Source organism: Acipenser ruthenus, chromosome 32 (genome assembly GCF_902713425.1).
Source record: "Acipenser ruthenus chromosome 32, fAciRut3.2 maternal haplotype, whole genome shotgun sequence".
NCBI lineage: Eukaryota > Metazoa > Chordata > Actinopteri > Acipenseriformes > Acipenseridae > Acipenser > Acipenser ruthenus.
In genome coordinates, this window is record NC_081220.1 from 9,333,830 (window position 1) to 9,353,573 (window position 19,744).

At 41.8% G+C, this 19,744-nt stretch overlaps 3 protein-coding genes across 3 annotated transcripts; all 3 read left to right on the forward strand.

The window, feature by feature from the left end:
* The first annotated feature begins 10,081 nt into the window (after positions 1–10,081).
* LOC131703115 (uncharacterized) lies at positions 10,082–12,496 on the forward strand. Its single transcript, XM_059005980.1, has 8 exons — positions 10,082–10,175; positions 10,259–10,317; positions 10,408–10,497; positions 10,908–11,035; positions 11,114–11,260; positions 11,375–11,455; positions 12,119–12,289; positions 12,392–12,496. Exons 1-8 carry the CDS (start codon positions 10,150–10,152, stop codon positions 12,494–12,496), a joined length of 807 nt encoding a protein of 268 aa, XP_058861963.1. The 5' UTR covers positions 10,082–10,149.
* An 89-nt stretch (positions 12,497–12,585) lies between these two features.
* On the forward strand, positions 12,586–13,613 carry LOC131703116 (uncharacterized). Its single transcript, XM_059005981.1, has 5 exons — positions 12,586–12,804; positions 12,880–13,030; positions 13,125–13,333; positions 13,432–13,553; positions 13,601–13,613. Exons 1-5 carry the CDS (start codon positions 12,607–12,609, stop codon positions 13,611–13,613), a joined length of 693 nt encoding a protein of 230 aa, XP_058861964.1. The 5' UTR covers positions 12,586–12,606.
* Positions 13,614–15,032: 1,419 nt separating this feature from the next.
* LOC131702987 (zona pellucida sperm-binding protein 2-like) lies at positions 15,033–16,546 on the forward strand. Its single transcript, XM_059005864.1, has 7 exons — positions 15,033–15,080; positions 15,155–15,282; positions 15,359–15,548; positions 15,637–15,778; positions 16,023–16,116; positions 16,209–16,313; positions 16,408–16,546. Exons 2-7 carry the CDS (start codon positions 15,267–15,269, stop codon positions 16,515–16,517), a joined length of 657 nt encoding a protein of 218 aa, XP_058861847.1. The 5' UTR covers positions 15,033–15,080; positions 15,155–15,266; the 3' UTR covers positions 16,518–16,546.
* Positions 16,547–19,744: the final 3,198 nt, after the last annotated feature.

The following is a 19,744-nucleotide window of genomic DNA, read 5'->3' on the forward strand; positions in this document are numbered from 1 at the left end:
AATCCGCTTTATTTATGGTGGATCTGTTGATCTACAAATCTGATTATAATATTTTATTATCTTTAACAATAATAGGGGACTCCCGAGTGGTGCATCCTGTAAAGGCACACCCTGGAGTGCAGAATGCACTGTTTTGAATCTGGGCCTATGCCATCGCCAGCTGTGGCCATGAGCTCCTAGTAGGTACCTAGGGGATTCCTAGAGGATTTCCAAGGGGCTCCCAGGGACAGTGCACAATTAGCAGAGTGCCACCCAGGCACTCTGCTAATTCAGCAGGGGGGCTCAAGTCAGCTGGGTAATCACGGTCTCACCGCACACCAGTGACTCCTGTGGGTGGCCAGACGCCCGCCTGCCTGCCTGCCTGCCTGCCTGTGAGCCGGCTGTGTTACACTGGGCTTGCAGTGTGAAAGAAAGAAACAAAAAAACAAAGAAAGAAGAAAGTGGACAGCTTGACTTGACAGCTTGAGTGCGCTTGTCTGTCTCCAGCCTCTCCCAGCCGAGGAGGCTTCACTGCGGGGGTGGGGGGGGAGGTGGGGAGGTGGGGTGGGGGGTTGTAGAATCAGTGAGACAGGGGCTGTCTTAAAAACAATTGGGCATTCCAAATTGGGGAGAAATCACGGGGTAAAAATAATTGACGATTTTTAAGTTTTTAAGACAGCCCCTGTCAGTGACACAGGGGCTGTCTTAAAAACAATTGGGCATTCCAAATTGGGGAGAAATCACGGGGTAAAAATAATTGACGATTCCAAAAAAAAAAGAAACTAAACTTTGATATGCTTTGATGTTAACATTTGAGGGGGTGACTGCTTGAAAAGGCATCTGTGACGGGGGACTGCCCCGTCTTTATGAACGTGGGTGGGACTGGCAGGGAGGGGGTTAAATTCCTCCGTGCCAGGAAAACATGTGAGAATGTGGCTGGAGCCCTAATTGAATAATCAGCAATTATTGATTAATTGGGCTCCAGCCACAGGGGATAAAAGCCAGGGGAGAGGCCCTGGCTAGGGGGAGTGTTCTAGAAGAAGAAACAAGACTGGTTTGTGTGTGCTGGTTTTCTGTTTGTTTGTTTTTGAATCCAGTGAAGGCAACGCCCAGCCTGGAAACCTTTATTTTTGTAAGTTTTGCTTTTTTTGGTTTGTGTTTATTTTATGTTTAAAACCTTTTTGTTTGGCCCTTGTGCTGGTTTATTTTGTATTTTTGTTTATTAAAAACTTTATTTTTGAACGTTTAAACTGTTTCTGAGTCTCAACCTCGGTCATTTCCTGTCACAGCATCCCTCAGACAAACTGTTATAAACTTCTATCTGTCTTTCAGTCTCCAGAATTCCAGTGATTAATTTGTTGATTCATTCATTGGTTCATCCCTTTACACTTCCAAACGAGTCACTCGTTCTCGCTTTCCCTCTTGCTGTTCTTTCTCTCACTTCCTTTTCCTCCCTCCCTCTCCCACCCACTCTCTCATTAGTTTGTTTAATTTATTTATTTACACATTCATTCACAATTTGAGTGATTCACTATTGCCCTGCAAGCTGTTTGAAAACCAGAATGATTGGTTTACATCATAGACACGCAGAGACACAGGTGCACATTCTAAAACACGCACACAGTGACACATGCACAGAGAAATACGCACACTGACACACAGAGAGACATGAACACGCGTACACACAGGGAAACACACACACACACTCACTGAGACACGAACACACACACACACACACACACACACACACAGAGGGTATACAACTTAATAATTAGCTTGTCAGCTCGTAACCTGCTGATGAAGCCCTATGGCATAAACTTCAGTTAAAAAAGACTATGCCAGTTTCAATAAGACTCCCTATTGCACAGCAGTTTTAATGAGACTCCCTATTTCACAGCAGTTTCAATGAGACTCCCTATTGCACAGCAGTTTCAATGAGACTCCACATTGCACAGCAGTTTCAATGAGACTCCTATGGCACAGCAGATTATATGAGACTCCTATGGCACAGCAGTTTCAATGAGACTCCCTCCTATGGCAAAACTTCAGTAAAAAAAGACTCTGCCAGTTTCAATGAGACTCCTATGGCACAGCATACATTCTACTGTTTAGCAGACTCTGATATTTTATTTCTTAGCAGACACCCGTATCCAGGGTGACTTACAATTGTGATATTATTATTTACATACAATTACCCATTTATACAGTTGGGTTTTTTAATGGAGCAATCTACGTAAAGTACCTGCTTGCTCAAGGGTACAGCAGCAGTGTGTGTGTCCCCACCTGGGACTGAACCCACACAAGAGCCTCCGGTCAAGAGAACAGAGCCCCCCTGACCACTACTCCACACTGCTGCTCCAGATATTGATTGAGACATCTGAAATCTCTTTATAATACACAGCAGCAGATACTGATATTGATTGAGCATGTCTGAAATCTCTTTATAATACACAGCAGCAGATACTGATATGGATTGAGCATGTCTGAAATCACTTTATAATACACAGCAGCAGACCCTGATATTGATTGAACATGTCTGAAATATCTTTATAATACACAGCAGCAGACCCTGATATTGATTGAGCATGTCTGAAATATCTTTATATTACACAGCAGCAGATACTGATATTGTTTGAGCATGTCTGAAATCTCTTTATAATACACAGCAGCAGACCCTGATATTGATTGAGCATGTCTGAAATCACTTTATAATACACAGCAGCAGACCCTGATATTGATTGAGCATGTCTGAAATATCTTTATAATACACAGCAGCAGACCCTGATATTGATTGAGCATGTCTGAAATCTCTTTATAATACACAGCAGCAGACCCTGATATTGATTGAGCATGTCTGAAATCTCTTTATAATACACAGCAGCAGACCCTGATATTCATTGAGCATGTCTGAAATTTCTTTATAATACACAGCAGCAGACCCTGATATGGATTGAGCATGTCTGACATTTCTATCAAACGGAAAAACGACTAAAAATAAGGAATACTAAAAGACCATGTTCGCAAACTCAAAACAAGCGATACAAAGAAATACATACATAGACCAAACCCGTATATTTAATAATATAATATAGATTTTGTTGAATATATATGTGAATGATCAAATATATAACATTTCAAAGTACATAAATGAATATTTGAAAAGAGATAAAAAAAAATAAACAAACAAAGTCTATCTGCTCATTTATGTTATAAGTTGCTCCTCACTGCGTGTTAAACTTAACAAAGACTTAAAATAATGACAATAAATAAATAAATAAAACACGTCATTGTCAATGTAAATCCATACTGCTATAAGATTCAGTATTTATTTTTACTTAACTTTGACATTTCGAGTACGGGAACCGCTTCGTAAATTCGACCGAGTCCCCATTTCTACTCTGTGCCGGGTGTATTCGTGTGCGGCGCTGCTGCTGCTATCTCTCCGCTGGAGTCTGGTGCTCTCTTTCGGCTCGACTGCGCCTATTATAGAGGGCAACTGCCTACGAAGCACTTGGGGGCTGCGACGGGAAACCCACACGGGCCAAGCCGGGGCATTGTGCGCTAAAGGCGGGGGACAAAACCCGGGACTGTTCCCGCTGACGGAGCTCAGAAGCGAGGGAGGGAGTGGGGAGGAGACTCCGAGGAGGTCTATAAAAAGTTCAATTTCTCTGCTAAATATCAAAAGAAAAGAGGAAGGGATGAATGAAGAAAGGATGAAAAGAAGACGTCTGCATCAATTTTTTAATGCTATTCCAAATTAATATGGATCTTATTTTTTTACTTTGAAGGTTATGCGCTCTAAGACACGGCTCACACCGCCGTTCACTCGCAGACTGACAGGCGCTCCGATACGGCAGGAAAGTTATAGGGGAGCCGCTGCAGGATTGAGGCTCTCTTTAGGACCATGGGTTAACAACTCCTGCACTAGATGGATGGACAGACAGACAGCTAGCAAGTACTTTACCTCCTAGATTGTTCCAGTAAAAACCCAACTGTATTAAAGGGTGGCAGAATTTGTATACATTTGTGATTCTTGAAATGTGTATTATTATTATTATTTTATGTAGGCTGTGTGTGACAACTGTAAAATAAATAATAGGCTACTAATGTAAAAATAATGTGATATCGTCATCTCAACACTTAATGTGTCATGAGTATATCTTGTTATTTTCCTTGTATAACACTGTACAACTGCTGCCTCTGTGTGTATGTGTGTGTGTGTGTGTGTGTGTGTGTGTGTGTGTGTGTGTGTGTGTGTGTGTGTGTTTTGTACTGGTAATAGACAGGACTGTTACTAGCCTTTTGGGGGCCCTAAGCAGGATTTGGTTTGAACCCCCCCCCCCCCAATTAGCCCACTCCACTTGGCACGACATCAAAGCAACATAGGCTTAAGACTACTGTCTTTCTTGAAACGTTTGTAAGAGCACACATATGTACGAGCAAACATACAATGTACAAATAAACATTTAGATTTTTACTGAGGCAAAAAAAAAAAGTTGAACAAACCTCTTGCAGATCCTGTTCATGTTACAAAGGTAAAAGTTATCATCTTACAAAGCCTGAATACTGTTCATGTAAACTGCAAAGCAATATTAAGTCTCTTGGATGGTGATGTTAATGTTAAAATTTGATGACCCATATTATTTCAAAGATTAAAACGAATTGTCTCCCAGCAAAACCACAGCAACCTACAATGACCATATTCACACTGTCAGAAATATGTGATTTTAAAAGGACAAGAATATAACATCACTATTAATAAGTAGATGGGTTCATACCTTTATTGACTTGCATTTGGTTCACTGCTACTTAAGTTGCCTTACACTGCTGGGACTGGTAAGACTGGTGCTGATACTGCTGGGACTGGTGCTGACACTGGGACTGGTGCTGACACTGGGACTGGTGCTGACACTGTGACTCGTGCTTTGAACGAGTTTAGCACACAGTTTCTCTCTCAATTCTAATATTCTTTTGTCTGTATAAATCGATGATAGGAAGTAGTACAGTACTTCAGGCAGGGGGAAACCGGTCGCAGAGGTCCCGGTGCTGCCTGGCGCACAGGCCGGGTTGCTATACATGCAAATACACAGCCACTATGCTGTAATAAAACGCTATGCTATGGCAGGTAGGGGGATACTTGGACGAGCTGACTGTCCAGTTAAAGTGACAAGAAAAAAACAAACAAACATACAGCTAGCTATCCCGGTTTAGCTACACATTTAATGTCACCATAAAAACAGGTAATTGTATTTTTGCTCTGCTGGCATCAAAACATTCTACATGAAAAAAGGCTTTATCAAAACGTATTGCAGCTAAACATCACATTGCGCAGGGGAAAAACAACAATATAAATGACAAATTCACTTAACATTGATTCTTACCAAGAGTTGGCTTCTTACAATACCTTTCTCATGTTGTTTTTCTTCCTCTGTTTTTTTTTCTTTTTACGCTTCTTCGCGCCAGATTGGTACATTCTTGATCTTTTTTCAGTCATAATTTGTTCGCAATCCTCAAAGAAGCCACCGGAGGCAGATATCACCGTGTAACAATTTTTTTTTTTTTTTGGTTCCTGGGTAGTAAGTGTTATTTCCTAATTGCTTATGCCTCAAAAGTATAGAAAATGGCTATTATTCCCCACAAACTTTGCTTTTGTGAACAGGACAGTGATATTTTGAAATGTACCTATTTTCCAGAACATTCCAGATAGATTCAGTGCTGAGTAAACTTGGAGTAACTTCTAGAACTTTCTAGAACTTTCCAGTAATATAAATAGTAGTAGCTCTCTGCTTTCCTGTCCAACCACTCTCTGCTTGACCCTCTCCAATCTGGCTTCCGCTCTGCTCACTCTACTGAAACCGCCCTCCTGTCTGTCACCAACTCACTTAAATGTGCCCGAGCTGCCTCTCTCTCCTCTGTCCTAATTCTCCTCGACCTCTCTGCTGCTTTTGACACTGTTGATCACTCTATTCTACTATCATCTCTTGCTGACCTGGGGATCTCTGGCACTGCTCTGGCCTGGTTCTCCTCCTACCTCTCCAACCGCACTTACCAGGTAACCTGACGTGGAGCAACCTCCACACCTCACCCTCTCTTAACTGGAGTCCCCCAAGGGTCAGTCTTGGGTCCTCTCCTGTTCTCTCTCTACACCCGCTCCCTGGGCCCCCTCATCGCATCCTATGGTTTCTCATACCATTTCTATGCTGATGATGCTCAGATTTTCCTCTCCTTCCCCACCTCTGACTCCACCATCTCCTCCCGTATCTCTACCTGTCTGTCTGCTATTTCCTGCTGGATGCACTCGCATCACCTCAAACTCAACCTCTCTAAATCTGACCTCCTTTTCTTTCCCTCCTCCTCCCCCTCCTCTGATCTCTCCATCTCTGTTCCTCTGGAATCTACCACACTCTCTCCCTCTTCCTCAGCTAAGAACCTTGGAGTCACCCTGGACCCCTGCCTCTCTTATTCCCAGCACATCTCCACTCTGGCACGTACTTGCCGATTCTTCCTGAGCAACATCCGAAGAATCCGACCCTTCCTCACCAACTATGCTACCCAGCTCCTGGTCCAGGCCCTGGTACTCTCCCGCCTAGACTACTGCAACTCCCTCCTGGCTGGCCTCCCTGCGTCCGCCACCCGTCCGCTCCAGCTCATCCAGAACTCTGCTGCCCGCCTAGTGTTCTCTCTGCCTCGCTTCGCCCACGCTACTCCACTACTCCGCTCGCTCCACTGGCTCCCGATCACCGCTCGCATCCAGTTCAAGACTCTTGTACTAGCTTACAGATGCCTTGACCAGTCTGCACCCAGCTACCTCCAGACCCTCATCTCTCCCTACACCCCCACTCGACCTCTCCGCTCCGCCTGCACTAGAAGACTAGCTCTACCACCGCTACGCTCCCCTGCCTCCAAAGCCCGCTCCTTCTCCACCCTTGCTCCGCAGTGGTGGAATGACCTTCCTACAGATGTCAGGACTGCCCAGTCCCTGACCACATTCCGGCGCCTCCTTAAGACTCACCTCTTCAAAGAGCACCTGTAGAACTCCTCTGTTTGTATCCTGGGACACTATCACCCTTCATGTAAATGTGCTTTATTTTGCTCTTATCTGCCCCTATTTTACTGCATTTAATCCTGTACTTCAGAATACTGTAATCTGCCAAGTTTTTAACCTGTAGTACTTTGTATTTAATCACATCCTGATCTAACTATCACTATTTAATCATATCCTGATGTAACTATCACTATTACCTGCTGTATTATTGAATTGTGGTTTGTCAAACTTGTACTTTACTTGAACAAAAGTTATTGTATTTCTTGCTCTTATTGTATTACTTGTATTGTAACGCTTGAAATGTATTTGCTTACGATTGTAAGTCGCCCTGGATAAGGGCGTCTGCTAAGAAATAAATAATAATAATAATAATAAATACAGGGGCCTTAAGCCCACCAGTTCAGTTTAGTTCCAGCTGCCATAAGTGGATACATATCTGCATTTTTCTGAGATGGCATCAAGAGGCTGCAACCATCCGGCAGACGCATTTTGCTATGTCTGCGGCCAATGTATCAAGACAAGAGCGAACAAGTACTCCGTGGAATCATCTGCTAAGATGTGTGAGGCCTACAAGGCATATTTCGGCATGCCTGTCGGGGATCAAGACAAACTCTGGGCACCTCATTACACCTGCGAGCACTCCAAAAAAACTCTGGAAGGTAAGATGGACAATTGTTGCTCGGAATTTTATGTTATAAAATTTGTTAAAATTTTTAAAATTGTAAAAGTTTTTAATTTTAAAATGTTTTACAATTTTCAATGTTATTGAATAAATATATCATATATGAAAAATGTTGCGAGAATCTCTTACACATTAGTCATGGGTGAAATAAATGTATTTTTGTAGGATGGTACAGAGGGGAAAAGAGAGCCATGAAGTTCGCTATCCCAAGAATTTGGCGGGAACCCACTGACCACTCAAGCAAATGCTACTTCTGCATGGTGGACCCTTCCAAATGTCGGACTGGCAAGAATGCACCTGCTATCACGTATCCGGACCTTCCTTCATCCATCGCCCCGGTGCCACACTGCCATGAGCTCCCCGTACCCACTCCTCCGGAGAGAGAGCAGCCGTCTTTAGAAGTAAAGAGAAGGGTCTTTCAGGTACCATCAAGACTTCTTCCCTAAGCTGTCTGAGGCAAAGTTCAAAGCCGGTGTCTTCGTCAGACCACAGATAAAGAAGATCCTGGAGTGCAATTATATCCTGGAGGCGAGCGCTTCCACCAGGATATAATGGACTTTGAACGCCGCTACCAAGGACAGTATAACGAGAATATGATGGGAGACTACATCTGGGGGCTGATTCGTGAAAGTGATTTACAGTATAATCGTAAATCTCGAAAAACTACTCGCTTCTAAATATGTTGTAGTCATTTTTGTATTACTTTAGTATAAATACATGTTAATTTGGATTCATATGTTGTTTTTTTCTGACTTATGTGAACCAAAAGACACAAATTCGTCCGTTTTCTCATTGGAAAAAGGTAAATTTCAAAATATCACTGTCCTGGTCACAAAAGCAAAGTTTGTGGGGAATAGTAGCCATTTTCTATACTTTTGAGGCATAAGCAATTAGGAAATAACACCTACTACCCAGGAACAAAAATTGTGTTACATAGTGATATCAAGACGACGGAACAAGCCTGCTTGCTGCTACATAAGCGGCACTATACTGAACTTTACCGATGCGTTAGGAATAGACACCATTCATTTATTCATGCTTTTACATATCAACTAATTGCATTCCACATTTACAGAACATACATGATTATCGTGAAGATTTGATAAAATCAAACAATCAAAAAATTCCACTGACTCACACTGCTTTCACTTTTTACCATTTACTTCTTAGCCCTTAGCTTGCGTCTCAATGCGTGATGATGTTGGTTTTGTTGACTCAGTTGCCATGGGAACGTTTAAAACTCCGCGACAAACTTTACTCAAATGCACAGCTGTACAGAACACACCCCCTCAGACATGTGCTGTCTATTCACGGGAACAGACTACTGAACCAGTTAGTTCAGATGAGCGCTGGATACACAATAAACAATCTGACAATTTCACAAATAAAACCGTTTGTGTTCAAACCTATGAGAGGTGGAATGTAACAAAAATGTGAACTGCAAAAGCCGGAGCGTCAAACATCAACGACAAAGTTCAACATTTGAATTGAAATAACAGCTGTCAAATAGACAAAGCTCAAGACTCGAAGATAATATGCCAAATTGAAAATGCTCAACACACCAAGTGAATTAATTATACATAAAAGAATGAATGTAATTAAGCTCAATAATTGAAATGGGAACTTCAAATCTTAAATAAATTGATTACAATTCAAATTTCCAACACGTCATCCGATTTGTGTTTAGTCTGTTCTAAATCAATACTGCGCGTTGTATTTCAGGTTAAGCGCTGTGCTTTCCATTTGACTCTTGGTCATTCTATTCCCCGGGACTGCCCCTGTCATGGTAAATCTGACATGCAAAAGAGATGCTTTGCACTGTTTCTTAAATCAAGTGGCCTCAAATAAATTGTCTCCTTTAATGTCTGCTTAGCCTACCTATCAGTCTGGTGAAATTGTAAAAATGGGTAATTGACTTGTGGATGTTAACATCAGAACTCGAGCTGTCATTCTCGTCCCCTCAAACTGGCGCAGGCAACACACCTGCCTGGATTCCTGCATGATATAAATGTGTTTCTTCATTTGCGCGGCCTGCTTTTTATTATTCATTGGGGTTTGTTTACTACATGCCTCCATAGCTGAGCCTTTAATCAGACAGTCCTTGTCGGTGACAGTCCAGTTTGTTCCGCACGTACTTCTGCCAAACTTTAATTCAAAGTACAATCTTCTAAATGGGTTATTATTATTATTATTATTATTATTATTATTATTATTATTATTATTATTATTTATTTTAATTAACATACTGATTGAAAATTAGAGGACTAATATGAAAGAGGTGCGCGCATCAATTGCAGCCAATTAGCTCCCATTAGCACCTGAACCTCTTTATAAACCCATTGCGCACTAAGGAACACCAAACTCAGCTACTGGCGGGTTTGTTTTTATTATTGTGTCTTTCTAACGGTGAAAGAAGTTCACGGTCGGGGCTGCCTTGGATTTAATGATGCCGTGTTGTCTTAGATTTGGGTAATTGTTGATCTTTTCTCTACTTTAGAAACGTTCATTTTATTGTGTGTGTCTCACTTGCGTGGTTTTTTTTTCCAATGCAGAATAACATTGCTGTTAGCAGTGTTAGTCACTGAAGTTTGGACGCAGAACCCCCCTCTAGGTACGTTAACGGTCGCTTCAGCACATCTGTTCTTTTAGCTTGCTGTTTATTTGCCGGTTGTGTGTTTTCATGTATCGTTGTCTTCTGCAGGCTCGGTGAAGACAGACTGTCAAGGGAGTGTTATGATGATGATGTTGGATAAGTCTTTTGTTGGAAAGTATTTTCGTATCAATGTGATTGGTGAGTGATCAATTTTCTTGAATGGAAAGCTTTTGATGTATAAAGCCTGTTGAGTCGTAATGTAATAACCTGAATTAAGAACAGAGTACTCCTGCGCTGTAAGGCTTCGTTTTTTTCAAATGCAGAGTATGAAACTCTTGCGTTAACTTTAAAAGCATGTTGCTGATCACCCTAAATAGACCTGTGCTGCTACAACCTAAGTCAGATTTGTTGACTGCAAGTACGCCGAAATATAAATTATTTACTCTAAACATACTGTTCCGAATGGGTGTACAATTCTATTAATATAACTCGTTTTTACAAAATTGCTTATGGAACGTGGTGGTGGGGGTGTTCACTTTGTTATATCTCTACCTTGCTTGATCACGTGTACAGTTTCTTAAAAGGCCAACTTAATTTATTTTCCATAGACAATAAGGGGGCGCTTGTGTCCCTCTCTCCAAGACTGGCCGCACAGTGTGGATATAGCTTAACCGTTGACTTCTTGGGAAATGCCAAGTTCCTTGCTTCTGTGTTGAGCTGCTTTGCTCAGAACACAGTGAGTTTTAATTATATTTCTTTTTAAACGTGTTTCTAATGGTGACATGCTGGGACTAACTTTAGCCTTTGTTTCCAGAATGATGAGACCTACAAGCTGACAGTACAAATCAGTGTCTTCTCAAACAGTGCTATGACTTCAGCTTCCTCCTATGTTCAGAGCATGACATGCCGCTATTCTCCATGGGCAGAGAGGGAGATTCTGTGTGAAAGAAACTACATGGAGGTAAGGGCTGTCAGGATGTGATAATGCTGTTCAGTATAACTTGTTGGGTTGTGTGGGTATTTTAATTGTCATTACAGAAGTGCTTCACTCATGACTAATGTGAATTCTCTTTAGGTTTCTGTGAGAAGAGGGGTGCCACTTATTGAGCCAAACTTTGTTCAAGATGATCCTGATTGGTCCCTTGCATACCCTGAGGTAGAATCATGTGACTTTGCATTTGCTTCATTCACATCCCCTTGGTCTTGCCTAATTGAGGTCTAATCTACTGTCTCATCTAGTTGAAGCGAAATCTAACGGCCCCCTTAACTTTAACCTGTCTCCCAAGAGGGTGGTCATATTGGAATTGTGTAACATTTAAGGCATTGGCTTTGTATACGTATTCTGTGATTTGTTGTGGTAAAACATGATTGTGGTGAAGTTAACACTTTCTTGTCAGTGTGTAAGCTTTGTATTTCAACCACTTAGGTAGTGGCTTCATATGTGCAGGGTTATAAACCCTTCATGATAAATGTGTCCTGATATACCTTTTTGAAGTCTGCTGTATAGGAGCAATTTCAAGTATTATCCTAAAGTTTTGGTACACTGATATTAAGGTCCAGTACAAATGAGTGGCTACAAACTCTGCCTGTATCCGATCCAGACCACATGCTTTCACGTAGGCTCTTTCGTATGCAGTTGTATTTGAGGATTCTCTGTTCCATTAGAGACGTTTGATCATATAACGGTTTCAGTGATACATTTCACCCTTCAGTTTTAGTTCATGTTTTATTAAACAAACCATCTGCTGTGACAAATCCTTTAGACTGGGGATGCTTTGTGTTCAAACTCCCTATTCTAATGGGGTTTTCTCTTTGCTAGGCAACTGCTGCTGACAACAGCATCTGGAAAGTTGTGTTCCATCTCCCAGCAAATAGAAAGACAACCATGACTGTTGCTCAGGCCATGACAAATGGCTATGGCATAAACACTACACCAACTCGAATTCTGGTTAGAGCTGCATACAACTCCACAGAAAGCCAGCCTCAGGTGGTAAGTAGTCTGGGCTTCATTGTTGTCTAGTACAGTATATCCAGACAGTGAAGGTAGATTTAGTCTTTTATTTTAGTAAAAGTTCCCCCTCCTCTCTAACAGATCCAAACTGTACCAATGGCTGTGCTAAGATCAACCACCTTTTATAAGCAAAGATGGATGGTCATGATGGTGGACACTGCAGTTACATGTCCTACTGGTGAGTAAGATTATAGAGGGCAATGGTGCTCAAGAACTGTTCTAGGTTTAAGTGTGAGTTTTCTATACCAAGTCTATGGTGTTCCTTTTTGTCAGATGGAACAGCCTTCACAGAACAGATGATTACATGGAATGTTCCCCGTGTTCTACCTCCCCTTGTTCCAACACCACAAATTACTACCCTTGATGTTCAAATGGGAGTTGATGGCCGCAAGCTTGACCCTGCAACGATTCATAGTAGAGATTATAAACTGGATGTCGGTCCCCAGCTAATCACTGTAAAAATTCCTGTGGGAGCTGATGGTGGATATTACAAGGTATGTAGAAGTTCAACATCTTCTAAATCCTTCTCATGTTAAAGCTTTCCTCCTAAGATGCTTCTGTGCTTTCAGAGCCATGTATTGGACAACACCTATGTGATCTCTTACTCTATTGAACCAATGCTGGAGCATACCTGGCAAGATGGGCCTGAGAAGACCAAGTACACAGTACTTCATCCAATAACCACTCCTTTCATGCCTCGGCCACCAGTTGTCACAAACAGTATGTAGAACTTGTCCACATGCAGTAAATCAAAGGGATTTGTTGCAGTGCTCCACTTCATAGCCTTCATTTTAACTGCATGCTTTAATTTCAGACACTGTTCCTAAAGCCAGAGTGTTCAATGTGACCCTGGGGACATTCCTGCCTGATGTGGAGCTGGTCAAAATTATAGTTGGACCAGAGACGTTAACTGTGCCAGAAGCCAACCTAAAAGGTTATAATGTCCAGGAGCATGTCTTTCCCAATGGATCCAAGACCTACACTCTCCAGGTGCCATTTGAGGACCCCAATGTGAAGCAAAAGGTAATATCCCACATGTTCAGCCATCCTATTGCCATTTTGAAAACACTTGCTTGCTGTCTGACTTTGGGTGTAATCCTACAAACCCATGTTTCTTTCAGGTAACTCCTCCAGACACCAGAACCTACATTCTGCCCCTGACCTACTTGCTGAATATAGTGCCAGAGAATACACCCTTTACTCATCCTGCTGTAGTTGAAGCCATTCTCAAAGACATCAGTAAGTGCCTGACTGTTTGTGGTCTACTACTACTTTTTTCTGACAATCCAGTCCATTGCCCTGACAACTGCTTTTCCTCTTGCAGTTCTACCTACAGTAACTGGCTACTGTGATGGTGCTGCATTCTATACCATGGTAACATATGGCAACATGGGTCGCAACTGGGTTCCTTTTGTGGCCTCAAGAGAACTTGGTGGAAGTCTGCTTGCCCTGTACAAGTATAATGCCAATGCTACCAATTTCTGGATGACTGTGCCATACAATTCAGTTGATGCCACATATGAAGTAAGTGATGGAACTTTAATGTGTTTTTAGTTGTCTTGGGTTCAACACATTACTGACCTGATGTATTGTCTCTGTAGGTGATCAGTTCTTCGGGCATCAGAAGCAGGCTTGACTTGACCTTGAAGGATGTTGGCACCATGGTTGTGGTGGCTGACTTTTCTCTGTCCTGCAGTTTCCCTACAAAGATGATTGGTAACTCTCCTGCAGACCAAGCATTCTTTAGAATAGCTGCTTTTGAGATTGGCCAAAGGTTGCATGGAGTGGTATTGAAGCTATAATCTGTTTCCTTAACCTGGATCCAAATGCTGTGTTTCAGATTGCTTCACCAATGGAACTATGGCAGCTCTCGCTGTGAAAGTGGAATCTGTCCCCAGCTTGTCTCCAAGTCAACTAACTCTAAGGGATCAGAGTTGCCGGCCTCTTCAGTCTGATGCTATCAATGCGGTTTTCTACTTCAATGTCAACTCCTGTGGAACAACTAGACGGGTTAGTATTGACACATTTTTAAAACCATATTTTGAGGAGGTTCAACATATTGACAAGTTGACCAACACCCCTGGATCACTCTGGGGAGCCATGGTGACCAGTGTTTCTATCAGCTGAATTACTTGCATGAATTGTGTACGTCTGAAGGATGTCACCTTTTGTATTGAACTGCTTGTCCAGTTGACAAAGGTGCTGCGACACATGTCTCTTGGTTATGGCATTGCATGTGCTGCCTATAGACCTTTTTGGGTCAATGGCCGTGAACTGGAAGGAGCGTACTAACTGGGGAAGATCCCGTGGCTAGTACATAGGATGGGACTAAACTAGTACACGAGTTGATACCAATTGCAGCTCAAGAGTCGCCAGCTGTGTATTCAAATGTGTATTTGCAACAAATCCAAAATTTACTTCTGTTGCCCTCCTAGAGGTTACTAAAACAATACCAAATTAGTCTAGCAGTTTCTGTAGACAGACTTGTGGTATCATACTAACTGTAACAAACATGAGGTCCCAAAAGTGTTCAATTATGAAATTGCAATATTCATAACCAACGCTTTTTATTTTTAAATTGTGAAATTGGTACAAAATTAGTACACAGCTGGGGATGATCCTGAGTACCATATTAGCTAGTCTGCAACTTGGTATGCAGCTCCATACTAAATATACAAGTTCATTGCAACCTGAGCCTTTTGTGATTTCTCTTCCAGTTTGACAACAACCTCCTGACTTATGAGAATGAAGTGTTGTTCACATCTTACCGGTAAGGATTGCAATCAAATTGAGTATCCTTGTGGTTGAGCCTGAAACTCTCCTAACCCCATCTCCTCTTTCCAGGTTGAGAGTTGCCTGTCACTACCTGGTCAATGACACCAAGGTAGTACAGTTCTTGTACCAGAATAATCCTGCACCTGTAGCCCAGCCTGGCTTGGGGGACCTTGCAGTCATCATGCGGCTTGCATTGGGTAGGACTTGGCAATTGAAGTAATATAGATGCTCTAGTAGTGTGTTTCCACCTATAGATCCCTTGCATCTCTGCAGATTCAACCTACAATGACTTCTATGGAGCTCGGGATTACCCTGTTGTGAAGTACTTGCGAAGACCCTTGTATTTTGAGGTAGAGCTCCTGTACAGCAGGGATCCACAGGCTGAATTGTTTTTGGAGAACTGCTGGGCAACCTATTCTGTTGACAGGAATAGCTCTCCAAAGTGGGATGTCGTTGTGGACAGGTAAGATGCTGGAATATGATATTGCTGTTACAAAACCTTGGAATTGGAGTTGTGGCTGATGTGCTCCTGACCTACTTTCTCTTTCTAGCTGTGAGAACTCTGCAGATGAGTACTTGACCATCTTTCACCCAGTGTCCAGCAATGCAAGAGTGCTGTTCCCTTCCCATCTGAAGAGGTTTGAAGTGAAAATGTTTTCCTTCACAAGCGGCCGGGATGCACTGAAAGGACAGGTAAAGTGGACTGTTGGGATGGGGATCTTGTACCACAATGCATGGTTTGGATTGCTTTGCAAGCAACGAATAGTTGCTGTTCTCAAATCTTTAGTGAGTTGGAATGAAAACATGTAACTGCACTTTTGCAAGAAACACTTATGATGCAATATATTTGTTTTTCAATTCAGTAATCCTCATTGGATGATGGTACTGCCTGATCTATTGATGCTTGTTTTACTTGACAAGGTGTGCTGTCTTTCAGATTTACTTCCACTGCAGTGTTGTGATATGTGATTCAAACCGGCCATCAGACAGCCTCTGTAGCAGACGGTGCATTCCAGGGAAACAGAGGCTTGGTAAGAGCTCTGTCTAAGAAGGGGGGGGGGGACATTTAGCATGCATTTTTTGTCCATTTGTTTTGATGGACTCCTCCTAATTCCTCCTGTAGGTCGCAGTGCTGAAGGGATGGATGGTGGTGCAGTAAAGGTGTTTGTGTCTTCTGGCCCAATTGAGCTGAAGAGAGATGGATCCCTTCACTTTATGCCTAGAAGCGGTAATATGCATGATATGAACACAATTGCAGTTCAAGTTAAATCTATAAATATCTCTCTTTATATTCCTCTAACTATTTATTTCTTCTCTTGCAGCCCAATTCAATGTGTGGTCCCTTCTGGGAGCTGCAATGGGTGTGTGTTCAGTGGTTATCTTCATAGCTGGAGTTGTATCTTTCTGGAAACTGCCAAAAAGTGTGTGTTGATAAATAAAAATCTTGCTTGTAAAAGCTTATTTTTTTGTGCTTGACTAATTCTACACTTGATATGTCAGAATGGCCATGTCAATGGGATTTCCTCCTCCTTGCTGTATCAAATGCTTTGATTTTCCCTGATCAGGCCATTCTCCAATATGGTGTGTTAGCGACGGGTCCTTGAGTAATTCACTGTTTGAACCTGGGAGCAAAGACTTTCCTCCTCCATTGAGCTGTAACCCTATTTTTATATTGACCAGTAACAGGGCAATTACTATACCTTCAGTTATTTAGCATGATAAAATTTAAGGAAGAAACCCCCCTTCATTTGTCCCTTTTATTAAATATGTATTGGGTAACAATTTTCATATAAATTCTATTTCAGTATACAATTTATATATTGTTATCAACCAGGCTTCAACAAGAAACAAACTAGAGCCCTGCTTCACTGATTTAAGAATATATGTTTAACTGTTAATTATTTTGAAGCCTCATGTGTAGAAATAGTAAGGGGGGAGGGTTCATTTGAAAACAAAAGCTGGTGTAAAGTTAAAAGCTGTCCACCAAAGCCAGGCTTGTCCACTTTCCCTTATGTTGGGCCCTTCTCCCTGACCAGATTCTCTTGTCTCTTTTAAATTTACATTGTGGTGGCTTCATAAATGATTTTCCCACTTGTTAGTTTTTGTAGGCTAGGTATCCTCTATATTACGACTCATCACACAGTCACTGTGCTTCACATCACTTCCAGCTCTTAACTTCTAGAATAATTCCAGGTGTGTAAACTTTCCAATCTTCAGAATACAGTAAGCTTTTATTAACTTACATCCAATAATAAAACTAGTGGAAAATCCTTCCAATACAGCAATATGTTCCATACCAGGAACTCCTTTCAAAAGTACAAACTAATTGTCTTCAGTTGAACTGTATTTGCTGCTGCTCCTCCTCACTGTGTCATCTGTGTTCTTTATTGTTTACTTTCCACACTGAATTCTATAATTCATTAGCTATAAAGAAAACTACCACTTGAGGTTGCAGTGCATAGAAAAGGCGCACATACCAACCCATAAACCATAATAATTACACATACCTAAATAAACTAAAATAAGAATACATTCCTGTGATGAGATAAAGCGATCCCGTGCTGTAAGCCATCCTCCCAGCCGCCAGCGGGCTGTGAGCCAGCCTAGAAGGCCCCAACAGAGATGGTGTGACGTGACAGTTCCACCTTTGGGGCGGAAGTCCCGAAAGGACGGTCACCATCTTTGTTGAGGGCAACAACACGGAATGTCCTGCAAAGTCCCAGAATTGGGAGGAGATTAAAATGGCAATTGCTGATTGGTGTTCCGCTGATCAGGGGGCGTTCCGCAGCACATAAAAGGGGCCGTGTTGTAGCAGTCGAGGGTGGTATCTGAAAGCACAAAGGAGTGTTGGAGAGGTACTGAGGGATAAAAACAAACAAATGCTCACTGTGACTTTTTTGACAGACATAAACAAACTAATTCAAAAGAGAGACAGCCAACCAGGAGGGTGGACACCAGAAAGGCAAGGACAGCCACCCAGAGTCTGGATAATTTTACTTTGTTGTTTGTTTGTTTTGTCTCTCCACATTTCAGTTAGTGTTTCTCTTTTGCTTGGACATTTTCTTTTGTTTGTTGTCCTGATTACCACTGTTTGCAGACACTAATAAAGGAAAAGAAAACAACTTGTGTCACATCATACCATTGTCTGGACGTGATTATTTTTACACCTCCACCCAACTCAGCTATCTGTGACAATTCCTTTTTTTTAATAATCAAAATTCCAGTTCAGCTCCTACATACGTTTTTGCAAAAGCAATTATTTTTGCTAACATTTCAGGTTCTAAAATCACTATTTCCAGCAGTGCAGTTCCTTCCTCTGTGTATTGGTCATACTTTAGGGCCCATGGGAAGCCTGTGGCAGGCATGCATTCTGGTTACCATGTGACTCCTTGTTCATTGGGACAATTCAGGCTTTTCCAATTGCAATGCATTGTGGTACATTCTACACCTCTTGGTCACTGTTCACAGCAGGACTACACTTCCCACAATCTTTTGGCATGTGAGTTGAAGAGCCTAAACTATCCCAGTGTGTTCTAGTCTGCATGAAGTCATATGGTAACCCTGCCCGTGAAGGTCTGTTTCAGAGTCCTGCCCCATGCAGTCTCCCTTATTTTGAAAGCTCAGTGCTGACAGGTGTACATATTATAAAACACACACATGCAAAGAACAGAATTCTAGAAACAAACTTTATTATACAGTTCTGTGGGTGATCGTGTTCACAAAAACTAAGTATATTAAGTATTAATCCAAATACATGCAAAATATAAAACATTAATATATCTCTTACATTATTGCTTAGTGTAGTTTGTATTACTCCCGTTAGATAAAAAAAAAATCAAATACAGTTTCTAATGCAGCCTCCAGCGTTCAGCCACAAAACGGTAAAACTGCAAACAAACTACAATTCCCAGAATCCCATACCAGTTTCTGTAGTCCCATGTGTGATGCCGTAGGTCTGGCTGCCTCTGAGTTGTGATTACACAGGCATAATCTACTTATTAGATTCCTTCTTGCTTTGACATGCTACTTTCAATATGCAAGTTTAGGGTGAAATTATCAACACTCCTTATTTATATACCTTGTTTTAGCATCACAAAAAAGTGCTACTTAACAACATGTTGTTCTCTTCATGTTTGAGTGTGTGAGTTATTGGAACTGAATTCACTACACTGGAAACACCGTGTGTAGTACGGGGGGTGTAATGTGTTTATATTATACAGAGGACGGAGAGTTTGATGCGAGACTCGATCAGACACAGGCACATTCATATTATTAAAGCTTCTATCAGACTCTCCGGCGCCGTCACTCTGAGTGCTCTTTGAAACAGACTGGGTTTGTATTTCTATTCATGTTGGGTTAATCAGAGATGACTATCGGCGGACCGTCTGTAGTACTACCGGAGATTTTAATTGCACAGTTTGTACCGCTCTGTGCAGCGCCGTCCCGTTTGTAACACGGTACGTGAACTGCATTCTGCTAAACAAAACATCACAACAGCAGCAGCAGCTCCATCTACTGGACAAAACCCAGACATGCACGTTGAAACAATGATCCAGTTCAATATCTACAAAGACTAAACAAGAAGCTATTAGCGAAGCCCCGAAAAAGAAAATATTATACAAAACGGTTTAAAATCAAATGTTTTAGATATTCGGGTTG